The sequence below is a fragment of the Camelina sativa genome, chromosome 19 (genome assembly GCF_000633955.1).
Source record: "Camelina sativa cultivar DH55 chromosome 19, Cs, whole genome shotgun sequence".
Classification (NCBI taxonomy): domain Eukaryota; kingdom Viridiplantae; phylum Streptophyta; class Magnoliopsida; order Brassicales; family Brassicaceae; genus Camelina; species Camelina sativa.
The window spans coordinates 3,816,492-3,831,405 of record NC_025703.1 but is presented as its reverse complement, the minus strand read 5'-3'; the positions used below and the strand labels follow the sequence as shown (position 1 = coordinate 3,831,405).

Sequence of the window (14,914 nt, the reverse complement as noted above, 5' to 3'; positions counted from 1 at the left end):
TGCTTCCCCAGATCACTAGTCGAACTGATACCACTCTCCAGACTTATATGAGGAGCTAGGTCCCGACTAACATTCTTGGAGAAGAAAATTTTGGATTTCTCAAGGCTCACCTTTTGACCTGATGCTACACAAAACTCCTCCAGAACTCGCCTGATGACTCTAACCTGAGCCACAGACGCCTCAGCGAACAGAATAAGGTCGTCCGCAAAACATATATGTGAGAGCTTCGGACCCCCTCTCGACAAGATGATGGGCTTCCAATGTTTCAACCCAATCGACTTTTCAATCAAATGGCAGAGCCTCTCCAAGCAAAGCACAAACAAATACGGTGATAACGGATCACCTTAACGAAGGCCTCTAGCAGGTTGAAAAGCTTGTGTTTTCTCACCGTTCCATTGTAGATTCATGGATGAACCCTTAACACATGACATAATCCACCGAACCCATTGCTCTGGTAAACGCGCGGCTTGTAAGGTGTACTCAAGAAAGTCCCACCTGATCCTGTCATAAGCTTTCTCAAGATCAAGCTTGAGCAACATCCACCTTTTTCTCCCTTTCTTCCTCCTCATGGAATGCACCACCTCTTGAACAATCACTACGTTGTCTGTACTCAACCTTCCTGGGATGAAACTAGCTTGTGTCGGACCTATCAACCATGGCATGACAGTCTTCAACCGTAGAACCATTACCTTAGTAATAACTTTGAACAAAACATTACAAAACCTTATTGGTCGAAACTGCGTTACCCTCTCTGGTTTCGAGACTTTGGCAATCAACACGACCAAAGCATCATTCATCTCCTCTGGTAACTCCTGAGTTAAAAAAGTTCAGGACAAAAGTAACCACAGATTCCTCCACTACGTTCCAACAAAAAACCGGTTGAAAGCCATCCGGTCCTGGTGCCTTGTATTTTCCCATGCTCTGTAAGGAAGCTACAACCTCCTCAGCTGCAAAAGGCTTCCCTAACACCCGCAGATCCGCCCTAGACAAGAGTGGAACCCTTCCTGCGGTAATCTCTCAACATTCAGATCAACATCATCTATCGAGTAAAGCCGTTTGTAGTAGTTCACCGCCAACAGTTCCAACTCCTGCGCCTTAGTGATCCAACTACCGTCATCTCCTCGCAACATTTCAATCATATTTCTCCGCCGTCTGATAATAGTCGATTATGAAAATACTNACCAATACCGGTATTGAACTAAAACCAAAGTAAAAAATTACCCGGACTACAGTAGTAATTAAACTTTTTTTTATCAAAGTAGTAATTACCCGGCGCTGAATAACCTTCGAGTGAAGCTTCAAAGGTGGAATAAAGAAGTGTTTGGGGACATAAATAGGAGGAAGGATAAGCTTTTGAACGAGCTCTGGTATTACGGTCACCCAAGCGCAATAAACTTCTCCCGTGATTTTTGAAACCAAACCATCTCCTCCTGTTCCAAAACCACATCTAAGTCCTTCTCTAAATCCGACTCCTTAGTAAGTAAAGCATTCGTCGGATTCAAGTCAATCTGCTCGTGCTCACGAGCAGATTGACTTGAATCCGACGAATGCTTTACTTACTAAGGAATCGGATTTAGAGAAGGACTTAGATGTGGTTTTGGAACAGGAGGAGATGGTTTGGTTTCAAAAATCACGGGAGAAGTTTATTGCGCTTGGGTGACCGTAATACCAGAGCTCGTTCAAAAGCTTATCCTTCCTCCTATTTATGTCCCCAAACACTTCTTTATTCCACCTTTGAAGCTTCACTCGAAGGTTATTCAGCGCCGGGTAATTACTACTTTGATAAAAAAAAGTTTAATTACTACTGTAGTCCGGGTAATTTTTTACTTTGGTTTTAGTTCAATACCGGTATTGGTGTTAAATGTTAACCGGTTACCGGTTAAAAAAACACTTTCGAAACATTATCCTAAAAAATTGAGAGTAGACAGTGAGAAAAAAACAGAGAATGATGAAGCTGCAAGGGGGACTTCTCCAATGGAGTCGTAGCAGTTTAATCCCATCGATTTACTCGCCAATCAACACAACCCAATTCTCTATATACGCATGTGTCATTGAGGGAAACCACCAGCTTACGGCGAAGGAGAGACGGCAGCTCCGGAACGAGAGGCGGGAGAGCAAATCAGGGTATAGCTGGCGAGAAGAAGTTGAGGAAAAGTTGATTCAGAAACCAACGAAACGGTATGCGACGTGGACGGAGGAGCTCAATTTGGACACTTTGGCTGAGTCAGGTCCGCAATGGTGGGTGGTTAGGGTTTCTAGACTTCGTGGTCATGAGACTGCTCAAATCTTAGCTCGTGCTCTCGCTCGTCAGTTCCCTGAAATGGAATTCACGGTAATGGGATTTGGGTTTGTCTTCTTCTGTTTGTGTGATTTTGAAGTTTGGATCAAAATGGTATCTTAGCCTTAGATCACTGTTGAGAAAGTTTAAAGCTTGTTTAAAAATCGAAACTTTATTGGAATTTTTTTGGTTAGTGTGATACTGAGTTTGGATTTTCGGTCATTGTGTGATCTTTGAGAATTTGTGGGGAACTCATACAATTGGTTTTGAAGCAAGTGGATTTGGAATTTCGTTGTACAGGTGTATGCTCCATCTGTTCAGGTGAAGAGAAAGCTAAAGAATGGTTCTATATCTGTTAAACCAAAACCTGTGTTCCCTGGTTGCATTTTCATCAGATGTATATTGAACAAAGAGATACATGACTCCATAAGAGAAGTTGATGGAGTTGGAGGTTTCATAGGGTCAAAAGTTGGTAATACGTGAGTAGTACTCTCACTCTCACTCTATGCGTCTGTAAAGGTCTGTGAATTGATCTGTATCTGCATTTTCTTTTGCAGCAAGAGACAGATTAATAAACCTAGACCAGTAGACGACAGTGATTTGGAAGCCATTTTCAAACAAGCAAAAGAAGAACAAGAGAAAGCAGACAGTGAATTCGAGGCGGCAGAAAGAGCTGAAGAAGAAGCCTCACAGAAACTTGCCACATCTAATTCAGATGTTGTTGAGACTGTAGCAGACTCTAAACCGAAACGAGCCCCGAGAAAAGCTACACTTGCTACTGAAACAAAAGGGAAGAAGAAGAAACTTGCAGCTGGTTCTACAGTTCGAGTTTTGTCAGGGACATTTGCAGAATTTGTTGGCAACTTAAAGAAACTGAACCGCAAAACTGCAAAGGTATAATTTTAGCTCCTTGTGTGTGCAACAAATGTGTTTTGTTTAGATGTCTGTCTGACTTAGTGACTCTCTTGTGTTGTTGATGGTTTGCAGGCAACGGTGGGATTTAGTTTGTTTGGGAAGGAGACACTAGTGGAAATTGACATCAATGAACTTGTTCCTGAGATTCAATCTTAGTAGACTAGTTTGTTCACTGTATGTGAATTTTTGGTTTGAAATAATAAATGCATGATTACATGTTTTGATGTATCTGTTCTGTTAAATTTGCCATACGAAAATATTTAGTCAAAGCTAAGTCTGAAAGAAAAAGTAAACTGATGAAGGAGACCATAGAGATGAATAACATCTATAGCAACTCTGATTAACCTCTACTGAACTGTGCCCCGTTTTACCGTTTTAACATCACAACGCATGATGTTTCTAGTGCTGGATTTGGGCCCTTTTGGGAAAGGCCCAATATCATTGAAATAAACAATAGCCGTCAGATCAGAAATCAAGCAAACAGATACAAACCGTTAGATTAAGGTCAATTGAAAACCCTAAAGCTTCCCTTATCTCTTGGCAAGTTCGGCGACTATAAAAAGGCTGATACCAAAACCCTAGCTTCTTTGCGTCAAACTCCCTCTGTACACAGAGTTAAACTGAGTTTGTGTCTCGAAATTTTTATCCTTATTTGAGCGAAAATGGTGAAAGCAACCAAGGCGGAGAAGAAGATCGCTTACGACACCAAGTTGTGTCAGCATATCGATGAGTACACCCAGATCTTGGTCGTTGCGGCCGACAACGTCGGATCAACTCAGCTCCAGAACATCAGAAAGGGTCTTCGTGGTGACTCTGTGGTGCTTATGGGAAAGAACACTATGATGAAGCGTTCCGTCAGGATTCACTCTGAGAACACCGGAAACACTTCAATCCTTAATCTGCTTCCTCTCCTTCAGGTTAGTTTCTTCAGCTTGGCGAAATTTTGTTTTTTGTTTTTTTTTTCTGTGTTTGGAGAGTTTAGATTATAACTTGCGTTTGGATCTGTGCTTTATTTAGGGAAACGTTGGTTTGATCTTTACCAAAGGTGACCTCAAGGAAGTGAGCGAGGAGGTTGCTAAGTACAAGGTTGGTTTATTGATCTTGTTTCATTTCCCTTAATCTGATTTACAAATGTTAGATAAAAGAAGTATGGGTTACATTTCTGCTTATATTGGTTAAGTCATCTGAATCAACTTGGGTATTGGATTGTGTAAAATGTTGATACATCTCAGTGTGATTGGATTGTGTAAAATGTTGATACCTTCTCACCGTGATTGGATTGTGTAATATGTAATGTTTTGTCAATATGATTGAATTGTATGGAAATGTTGATGCTTCCTCCATATGATTGGATTGAAAATGAAACTTTTTTCATATTATTTACAGGTTGGTGCCCCTGCTCGTGTTGGTTTGGTTGCCCCAATTGATGTGGTTGTCCAACCTGGCAACACTGGTCTCGACCCGTCCCAGACATCTTTCTTCCAGGTTTGTTTAATCATTCATTGTAATGTTTTATTGTATCGTTTGTATACAAAGTATGAAGTTATTGAATAATGAATGAATGTGTTTTGGAATGTTTAGGTGCTTAACATACCAACCAAGATTAACAAGGGCACCGTTGAAATTATCACCCCTGTGGAGCTCATCAAGCAAGGTGACAAGGTCGGGTCTTCTGAGGCTGCCCTTCTAGCCAAGCTAGGCATCAGGCCGTTCTCATATGGTCTTGTTGTCCAGTCGGTTTATGACAATGGTTCAGTCTTCAGCCCAGAGGTTCTTGACCTTACAGAAGATCAACTTGTTGAGAAGTTTGCTTCTGGTATCTCCATGGTCACTTCCTTGGCACTAGCTGTGTCTTACCCTACCCTTGCTGCAGCACCGCATATGTTCATCAATGCATACAAGAATGCCTTGGCTATTGCTGTTGCCACTGAGTACACCTTCCCACAAGCAGAGAAGGTCAAGGAGTTCTTGAAGGTTAGTTATAAAATAGTAGTGAATCTTTTTTATCATGTTATATCTAATGCTTGGTCCATTGATTATTGTAAATGTTAATTCTCGGGTGTAAATTTGGAATGCAGGATCCTAGCAAGTTTGCTGTTGCTGTAGCAGCTGTGTCTGCGGATGCAGGTGGTGGTGCAGCTCCTGCTGCTGCTAAGGTAGAGGAGAAGAAAGAGGAATCAGACGAAGAAGACTACGATGGTGGTTTTGGTTTGTTCGATGAAGAGTAGATTTTGTCTATCAAGGTTTTACCTTTTTGTCATGACTGATAAGTGTTACTTCGTTTTTAGAATCTGGTTTTCAATTTTCTTGGTTTTGGCCAATTCAGATTTTTATGTTACGGTCTTTATATTCAGGAGTTTTCTTTATTTTTGTGTGGATTTGGCCAATAATTTTTTTAGCTTCGATTTATGTTATGTGCACGTCAATAAATGTGTTTCATGACATAATTGCGATTTAGCGCTATCGAACGAGAAATGAAGAAGAGTAGGTACTTCATAAAGTGTCATGGTGCAAATATTTTTAACGTTTAGCATTCTTAGGCTGTAGTTGTCGTGAAACCATTTCGGAGAAAGTGGACAGGAATGTCTTAATCTTAGACTAATTGGGGCGAACAAAAGAGAATGCAATAATATTGAATAAGTATCAGAAACAGCATTAATCTTAGTCAGCAACCACTATGACAGATGGAGAGAGCGTCTGCATGAGTTAATGATATTCATCTCTTCCCTCAGCTTTCTTCTTAACAAACTTAAATACTTCTTGAAAAGATGGACTTCATTCTCTGAATCCTAGAAAATTCCATTTAGAAGGAGAAGAGAGAGAGAGAGAGGCAGAAGAGTTCGTCTCTGTAGCCATTGAAACAGAGGAGTTTCGTTTAGTTTAATCCCAAGTTAAGCTATGGCGCTGTTCAAAGCCATCTCTTTTCTGTTCGTTTTATATTTTGAGATACATGGAACCGCAGGTGTGGATTTCACGTTTTCGTTTGATGGATTCGTGAAATCTCAAAACAAGAGTGTTGCTATGTTTGGAGATTCGAAGCTGGTCAATGAGAGTTCTTCGATTCAGCTGACTGACTCAGTGGGCGGAAGCGTGGGACGAGTCTTTTACAGGAAACCCATCAATCTTTTCCACGGTAAAGAGAGTAACTTGGTTATTTTCTCGACTTACTTCTCGTTTTCGATGCCCAATGAGATTGGTGATGTCTTGGCTTTTGTAATGGTTCCAAGTACTTTGGATATTAGTCTGTTTGGTAAGAGAGATAACAGTTCCACTGCTTTAGGGTTTCTATTAGAATATGCAAAGAACGAGACAGTTGTTGCTTTTGAGTTTGATATCTCCAAGAGAGGAAACCGTGCAAGAATCTTAATTGGCAGGCCTGAATCTTCTAATATTAGAAACCTTTCGTTTGACGGTGACTTGATGATGAACAATGGAGGGACTTTGAGCTGTATGATTGATTACGCGGCAAGATCTAAGAGTATGATGGTTAATTTCAGAAGATCTGGTTCGATAAAGGAGTTCGATCCGTTCTTCTCTTTCTCAGTAGACTTGGCGAAGCTTTGGAAAGGTGGTGAAGTCATGGTGGGTTTAAGCTCTGCCAATGGGAAGTCTTCCAAGGCACATTTTCTCCATTCTTGGAGCTTTGAAACATGGCAGCGTCATCCGATGTGGCTGCATCCAGTGCCACTTGAACAGAATGAAGGTTTGAAGGCCGATGTTTCCACGGAGGAGGAAGAGGGTCGAGAGAGAAGTGAGTGCACATGGCGAATGCTTGGTGGTTTGGTCTTGGGTGTAGTATGTGGAGCCTTAGGGGCAATGTTGGCTTTGTATCTCTGGACAATATGCGGTGTTAAGAGGTCAATGGCGGTGGTTCCAGAGGAATGTGCTATTGAACAAGGCAAGAAGTAGTGACTAGTTTGGTTTGGTGTGTGTTTTGGAAGGTTGTCTTGTGTTGTGTGGTGGAAATGTAGGGTCTTTGCCTTTTTCCTCTTCTTCCTCTTCCCTCTAGTTTATCTTATCTTTCTTCTGTGATGTTTCTGTTTGTCTCCTTAGTTGCAGGTTTTTGCGATGTGTTTTCACTATGAAAAATCACTATGATAAGAAGCTGTAAGCGATCTTGCAAAATTAACTTAGTTGTTGATGTTGTTCTTGATCCATTTGGGTTGTAGAGTCCTACTCATACATTTAACATGTTTTCTATTTCTGGAACGGAATCAAGAACCAGGACCCACTTTGTCTTCTTCTCACTTTTGATGTTTACTGCAACAGAGTAATGTGAACTGAGTACAAAAAAGTCTTCGTTCTGTCATCTCGTGAACACAGATGAAAACTGTAGAAAGAAGACAACATTCACATGTATCATCAGTTGCCATTTCCTAATATATCTCAACCAGAAGAGAAAGAGACTGATGTATAATGAACCTAACCTCAATATGGGACAACAAACAAGAGGTGTCAAGAAGAACAGCAGATACTTAAGATTCATACAAGATTTTCTGAGAACCTAATTCTAATCTTTAATCGATCCTTCCTAATTACTGCTGGATAACTAGGAATCATCTGGAGAGCAACTGGAGTGGTAAGCTTCACAAATATCCAGGTTGACTTCCCCAGTTTTAACCGCATGAGGTAATTCCTGGTAAGCGCGGTGTAGAGGGGGTAAGATCAACGCAGACTTATTATCCATTGCTAATAGGCTTCCACATTTACTGCATCAGAAGAGAGGTAGAAAAGTTTAGTCCATATCAGGCCATTTTTTTCTAGTTTTTCCAGAAGAATTATAAAGAGTGGCATAGTACCTGCATGGTTTGCTAAATAGGGATTCAAAACTGCATATCCATAGCTGCATTAGAAAAAAAATAAAAGTGTAAATTAACTTCCATGGATCCAAAAGAAATAAATTATTCATGATGTTATCTAGTGAGTGATGTGTCTTTGTAAATGCATTACCAGAAGAGAATAGAGAGCTGTTCCAGTACCAAAGCCGAGAAAATATTGCAAGGCCGTAGCAGCATGTTCCTGAAAGAAAATCTATTTAATGCAAGTTCCCAATCTATCAATTCTGTGAAAATTTATAATGTGACACCAATTTGCAGTCTGTGTTACCGTGATGTGTTTGTACACATGATAAACCGAGAATCCTCTCGCATGTAAGTAGCTACCTCCCTGTAAGGAAGGGATGAAACAAAGACATGAATACTTAAAACAATTTAATTTGAGAATCAGTATATTCTAATGGAGAGAGAGTGGAAGTTACTTCATCTGGAGAGAAGAATGCAACTGCATCTGGATCAACAGAACCAGCTGGATTCAATGAGACTACAGCTCTGAATACAGACGGAAATGATAATTCAATCACAGCAATCTTATCAACAATTTCGTTCTGTATCCCTGATCTCAGCTTACTAGAACTCTGGAAAATAGGCTTCGAAGCTTCTGTTGGATCATCACTAGTTGACCCAGGTAAATAATTAGCTCTCTTCAGCCAGTTCAAGCGTCCATAAGTAGACACCTTCACATCCGGGACCAGCTTCTCTAAACGCGATTGTATATCTGGCAATGTTTTGTAATCAACCGGCTCCTCTCTTTCATTTTCTACTAGCAAATGGGAGGCACAAAGTTTTTTCGATCTTGGTTCCATCTTCAATCCATCATCAATGTGAGGAAAGAATCGTCTTTTCTGATCCGTGAAGGCCTTGAGAGCTAATCTACAGTCATTAAGAGTCATGACAACATATTATGTTAACAAACCAGAATGAAAACATCATTATTCACAACACAGGAGAAGCTTGCATAATGCATGACATTTAGTAAAACTGGTTAGCTGATGAAACTCCAAATAGGTTCACCAAAGCTTCACAATCATTCCGTTAGATCCAAGAGACTATTAAGGAATGATGGAAACAGAATCCACAATCCTCCAGGAGGAACTAACAGCCAAAATGATTCTTCAAATCTAATATTGTAGAGTCGAACCTAAACACTAATTATGCTCTCATGTCATCTGCAACAATCTCATACCTGGTTCTATCAACAGCAGAAGCACCAGCTTGTCCAGCAAGCTGTCTTTTCCAAGCATAAGCAACAACTGCACCATCTGGACAAACCAATGGCATGTGAAGACCCCATGAATTACTTCTTGACCTAAGAGACTCAGTTAACACTCCAGATTCTTCCAACTTCTTCCCTGAAACATAATTACGATCTTGAGAACTAAACAAGCAAAATCAATACTAATGACATAATCCAATTTATGGTATCACAAGTAAAGCACCGATTAAACGAAGATCCTGAAGATGTTGACGCATGGAGGCGTCTTCTCTGAGGAAGAGCTGAAGAGGCATATCGGTGTGACGAGGTTGGGAAGCAACGAACATTGCTTCAAGGATACGGTCAGCGCCGAGGCGGATATCGGCGATAACCCTAGCCGCTTGATTAAGTCGTTCCATGGCTTGAGCCACCTGTTTAGGCGGCGCGTCAGATTCCGACTGGTTGTTCGCCGGCTCGGCCGAGTTCTGGAGAAGTTGGGACTGGTGTAGCGTCTGCATAAGCTGTGATGGAGGATTCGAACTCTCTCTCTTTTTTATCTCTCTCTCGATAATTTCAATTTTTTTTTATTTCAATTGAAATTGATGTTCTTGACGACGACGGAGGAATAATTTTTCTGGACTGAGAAAGAGAGAGAAAGATTTGATTTTCACGTCCAAATACTATACTCTATTTTAGTAGCTGGAAACGCTAGACGCAATTTTATAGCGTTTGCGTTTTTAAACGCGTTTTTATTGATCTGCTTTCTTCTGCTCTGGTTTTATGTAATCTTGTCTAAATTTTTAACTAGTTTTCTATCTGTGAGTTAAGGAAGACCAATCAATTATGAATTTCTTCTTTTCCACAACATGTTACCTTTCAAAATACAAAACTTTGTTATTATATAAATCCACAAAATGTTTTGATTCTTGGAAAAATGGTTTTAGCTGACTCATTGGTATATACTACAATGCAAGTTGCAAGCAGAAGATACATCTTCATGCTGCTCTTTCTTATTCCTACTTCCCTAAGTACACTTGATGTTGTGTTGATGACTTGATGTCTAAAAGCTGAAATCGAACTTGTTTATATGAAACATGGATAATAAAGCTACAAGAGAAGTTAGCCGATAAACCTTCCTGTTAAATCCCAAGGCCGAGTTTCATATGACTTCCCGATGATGCTTCGTTTGTCACTCACAGTTCCGTCTTCTGTTTCGTACTCTGGAAAGTAATCGATAAATGTTTTTGTGCCTAACTCGTCGACCCCATTGAACAGGAAGTCGCGTAGCAGCTCCTGATTTTGTTTCAAATCATTTTCTTAACATCTTCTTCACAAATTAATGGGGGCAGGGCAACAAGTTGAAACATGAAAAGGGCTCAAATCTTTTGTTATACCTTTGCCTTTGCTTCACCAACTGATCTTTTAAGAAGACCATGTCCAGGATCCTGCAAACACCAAACAAGATTCGCTGTAACAATACAGATAGATACAATCTCTGTTCAAACATGCAAAATTACAAAGGGATATATTTGATTACCTTCTGTGCTCGCCATGTCAGGTATTTGTGTTGTGCTTCACGATTGGCTCTCACCTGAGATGGTTCCATCTCATCCCCCACTTGGATTGTCATCTCAAGCCATGCCTGTGGTAATAAAATTGATAAATTCCTCAGTCATGTTTCCTGTAAAACCTTAGCATTTGGCTGCACACATCACAAGTATATATACCTGATAGTACTCGAGGAACGCAGAGAACAAAGCCTTATGTTTTTCTTGGCTAGACGAAAACCTAGTCCACATCACCAAAGGAGAAAAAAACTTTATGGATTCACCAGTCAATTTCCCTCCCCATGGGAAAGTCTGCAAATAAAACCTCAGATCAGTCTGCAAATATAAGCATTAGGTTTACCTGCAATTGAGTGTTTCTATTAAGTGGTCACCTCAGCATATTTGTGATATATAGACATTATCTTGTTATAATACTTCTCTTGGTAATCTGTCCGGTCAGTTAACTGATGCAGAGGATTGAGATCCCTAAAGAAGAGCATACAGTAAAAATTTGAACATCTAGTGTCTATGTTTGGCCAATACCGAATTGATAACTCCAGCATAACTAGAGAATAAGGTAAAGAAGAAGATAACTTACAACACCACTATGTTCGTGTTAGCAGATGTGAAGAAGTTAGCACAGAATATGGGTGCATCATACTCAGGCTCCATGAAACCGGCAAAGTCAAAGACCTGCACAGTTTACAAACAATCAATCATTCGATGGTAAGGAGATGAGGACTAAAGCAATCAAATTTGTACACAGATAGATACTGCTGCAGTTAAACCTGCATTGTCTCATTCTCGATGGCCATGCTCCGTAAAAGTCTAATCTTTGAAGATTTGAAAGCAAGCATTTGAAGTTCACTTTTCCCATCCAGTCCTGTAATGCTACTATACCTTTCCTGAAACCAGTTTGATGATGATTAGCAAAATTAAAAATCCCAAGGTTTATTCAAGCAGCCTATACAGTAAAGTCATTGGAGCACTCATAAAATATGTCCCAGACTGGAATTAGATAACAGTTTAAACACAAACCAATCAGTTCCCTGTATCCTTGAAACTTGGCATAAGACGAAGACACCATTATCTAAGTATATAGAGCGACCATTACTAACACCACTAGAATCTTTGGTAAGATAATCGATAAGCAAAACAAATCAACTCAATTGACCCAAAATTCACAGTTTGATGATTAGGTAATCCTCTCTCTACAGTAATCGAAACATAAAATGCACAAACCTGGAGAGGTGAAGGTTCAAGAACGATCCTTTTCCTGGTTTCCTCAAAAGCAGACTCTGCGAAATCCTTATACGAGACAGCAGAGACTCTAAATAAGAATCGTTTACTTCTCCTTCTCAAAGTGAAACTGATCTTCTTAGGGCTTTCCGAGATTAGAACAGGTGGGTCTGCTGCTTTGAAGCACGACCCAGTTGAAAATCCAAACTTTATTGATAAAGCCATTACAACACTCACAAACTGATAACCAAAGGTCTCCTCTTTCCTCTGTGTCCCCTTTCCGACCACTATCTTCAATTCTTCATACTGTGACAACTACTGTATTAAAAATATATATTAATGGGGGAATCTCAAAAGACTTTTTTTTTCTTTATATGTTTAAGCCGGTGAGGTTCAAAACGTTTGCTATTCCTCTCTTTTGAGTTTTCTATTCTTTGCGTTGTTCTCTGCAAAGGAATACTACTACTACAATGGCTGAGGGTACAGAGACAGTGAAGCTAAGTCTGAGACTTCTCATAGATGAAGAGAGGAACAGGGTTGTCTTGGCTGAATCTGGTAAGGATTTTGTTGATGTGCTCTTTAGTTTTCTCACGCTTCCCATGGGAACTATAGTCAGATTGCTTGAGAAACATCGGAAATCGCCTCAAGTGGTTGTAGGATGTTTTAACAATATTTACAAAAGCGTTTCAGAGATGGGTCTTGAGAGTTTTCAGACTGAATCATGTAAACAAGTGCTACTGTATCCTAGGAGTGTGAATCATGAAAAGTATGGAAAGATTAAGTTGAAAATAGATGACACCGAGGCTGTCAAGTACTTTGTTTGCCCACGTTTTCACCATGGAGGAGAATCCTGCAGAAGATTTTATAGCATTGAGACATGTGGGTGTGGAGAAATTGTGAACTCGAAGTTGGTCAGTGGATTGATGAATCAGGAGGTTCTGGGACTTGAAGAAGAGCATGTTCAAGGAACTAGTAGCGATGAGATTTTTGTTAGCTATGAGAATTCGTTCGTCATAACGGATGACTTGAAAGTGGCGTTGAGCTCTATGGATTATGTATTGAATACTCTCAGAGGCTTAGGCTATGCAAATGCTCACAAGCTCGGTGAAATTGTTCTTGATGTCGGTTTAAGTGAGGTACTGTATCATTATTACACTTCTGTCGTCATTTGTATATTTACACGTTTTTGTTGAATGTTTGTTTTGTCTGATTGACAGATACTCACTTTGCTGGAATGTTTATTTACTTCTGATGCTTCATTAACCGATACTTTTCTAAGGAAGCAAAGTTCACTGTGCCTGACTAGATCTCGTATACCGCTAAATCCAACTCTGCAAGAATCTGGAGCAGGACCAGACCAAACCATAACATTGAAAGCATTTGTTAGAAAAGTGGACAATAAGATTCTCTGTGTAGAATCTGGAGCAGATTTCATTGATCTTGTATTCACTTTTCTAGCCTTACCACTTGGATCTGTCTGGGACATCTCTGGTGACAATATCACTCTTGGTTGTATTGGGAACGTGTTCAGAAGCTTCAAGGGTTTGAACGAAGAAAATGATGATTCCTCGTCGTCTGCCAAGTGTCTACTTCCTTCGTATTATAGTTGCCCAAAACAGTTGCTTGATGTTGTCACTTTGCAAAGAGAAATCTATTATTACAAGTGTCCCAGCCCGGGTGAACCCTTTGGTCGCAGTAGGTTAAGTTTCACGAGAAAGATGCCTGATGGTCTTATTTTTCGTTTCCAACACTTAACGTTCTTGATATGGGAAGTTTTGGGTTTGTGAGGGGATACGCAAGGTATTTGGTTACTGATGATTTGGTCATTAAACTGAAGGACTCGGTTTCGAACATTAGTTTGCTAAAGCTGACAATGCATTTGGCGGAGGAAGATATCAGAGAACAAACGATCACCATTGGAAAATCAGAGGTATGGTTGTTGTCTTCTCTTTTTTTGTGATTAAAGTGTTTGGCCTGGAGGGAATAAATCAGTTTCTAAAAATTGAAACTTTCTTCTATTTCAGGCTATTAGTTTGCTAAGAGCTTCAATGATGACATCCTCGGCTTTAACTAGTTGCTTCTGGAACTTAATCGTGAAGAAGGCCAAAGAAGAAACTTAAGGAAAGAGGATTAGGATAATAAGCAGCGTTTATCAGGGTCCATTTGGATATTTTCGTATGAGGTTCCCAAGTAGTCATCGTGTTCTTCTATATATTATCTTCTAATTTAACTTTTAGTCAACATGTTTATCTTCATGGTGAATAATGAAGTTCATCGAACCTAAGTCAATTTCTTGTGATGGATTGTTTCCAGATGCTAAAACACTGTTATAGTGTTCACCAAGTTTTTGTTAACCTCAACTTAGGGCATCATTAATGGGAGAACTTTTTTTTGTGTTCTTAGATTAAATATATAGTAAAAATAATGTTAGATTAGTTGTTAAGATCATAGGTAAAAAAAAAGGGAGAACTAATTATGGTGTTCTTAGAATAAAGATATAGTGAAATAATATTCATAAACATTTTACAAATTATAAAAACTTATAAAATAACATTTAAATTGCTTACTTATATAAAAGCAATTGTATACTTATAAATTAATATAATATTCATAAACATTTTACAAATTATAAAAACTTATAAAATAACATTTAAATTGCTTACTTATATAAAAGCAATTGTATACTTATAAATTAATATAATATTCATAAACATTTTACAAATTATAAAAACTTATAAAATAACATTTAAATTGCTTACTTATATAAAAGCAATTGTATACTTATAAATTAATATAATATTCTTAAACATTTTACAAATTATAAAAACTTATAAAATAACATTTAAATTGCTTACTTATATAAAAGCAATTGTATACTTATAAATTAATATAATATTCATAAACA

General features: G+C 39.1%; 5 protein-coding genes and 1 pseudogene across 6 annotated transcripts; 4 read left to right on the top strand and 2 right to left on the bottom strand.

Annotated features, from left to right (window-relative positions):
• LOC104764615 (transcription termination/antitermination protein NusG) lies at positions 1,877 to 3,421 on the top strand. Its single transcript, XM_010488179.1, has 4 exons — positions 1,877 to 2,332; positions 2,579 to 2,757; positions 2,836 to 3,172; positions 3,266 to 3,421. Exons 1-4 carry the CDS (start codon positions 1,946 to 1,948, stop codon positions 3,347 to 3,349), a joined length of 987 nt encoding a protein of 328 aa, XP_010486481.1. The 5' UTR covers positions 1,877 to 1,945; the 3' UTR covers positions 3,350 to 3,421.
• Positions 3,765 to 5,602, top strand: LOC104764613 (60S acidic ribosomal protein P0-3). The gene is made up of 5 exons (XM_010488178.2): positions 3,765 to 4,110; positions 4,211 to 4,279; positions 4,580 to 4,678; positions 4,775 to 5,167; positions 5,272 to 5,602. Exons 1-5 carry the CDS (start codon positions 3,856 to 3,858, stop codon positions 5,419 to 5,421), a joined length of 966 nt encoding a protein of 321 aa, XP_010486480.1. The 5' UTR covers positions 3,765 to 3,855; the 3' UTR covers positions 5,422 to 5,602.
• Positions 5,876 to 7,350, top strand: LOC104764612 (lectin-like). Its single transcript, XM_010488176.2, has one exon. The coding sequence runs from the start codon at positions 6,092 to 6,094 to the stop codon at positions 7,100 to 7,102; it is 1,011 nt and encodes a 336-aa protein (XP_010486478.1). The 5' UTR covers positions 5,876 to 6,091; the 3' UTR covers positions 7,103 to 7,350.
• LOC104764611 (mediator of RNA polymerase II transcription subunit 27-like) lies at positions 7,434 to 9,880 on the bottom strand. Of its 2 annotated transcripts, XR_763769.2 has the most exons (8): positions 9,468 to 9,880; positions 9,215 to 9,380; positions 8,451 to 8,901; positions 8,300 to 8,359; positions 8,144 to 8,212; positions 7,993 to 8,036; positions 7,621 to 7,902; positions 7,434 to 7,523 (listed from the first exon to the last, which is right to left on the bottom strand). XR_763769.2 is itself a non-coding variant. In XM_010488175.2 (7 exons), exons 1-7 carry the CDS (start codon positions 9,739 to 9,741, stop codon positions 7,743 to 7,745), a joined length of 1,224 nt encoding a protein of 407 aa, XP_010486477.1. In that variant the 5' UTR covers positions 9,742 to 9,880; the 3' UTR covers positions 7,543 to 7,742. The 2 variants fall into 2 exon arrangements, 1 of the variants encoding a protein (XP_010486477.1); XM_010488175.2 differs by lacking the exon at positions 7,434 to 7,523 and having other exon boundaries at positions 7,543 to 7,902.
• Positions 10,060 to 12,332, bottom strand: LOC104764610 (phytochromobilin:ferredoxin oxidoreductase, chloroplastic-like). The gene is made up of 8 exons (XM_010488174.2): positions 12,013 to 12,332; positions 11,559 to 11,675; positions 11,369 to 11,463; positions 11,163 to 11,256; positions 10,951 to 11,082; positions 10,761 to 10,865; positions 10,618 to 10,668; positions 10,060 to 10,516 (listed from the first exon to the last, which is right to left on the bottom strand). The coding sequence occupies exons 1-8, from the start codon at positions 12,232 to 12,234 to the stop codon at positions 10,343 to 10,345; spliced, it is 990 nt and encodes a 329-aa protein (XP_010486476.1). The 5' UTR covers positions 12,235 to 12,332; the 3' UTR covers positions 10,060 to 10,342.
• Positions 12,411 to 14,132, top strand: LOC104764609 (annotated as a pseudogene).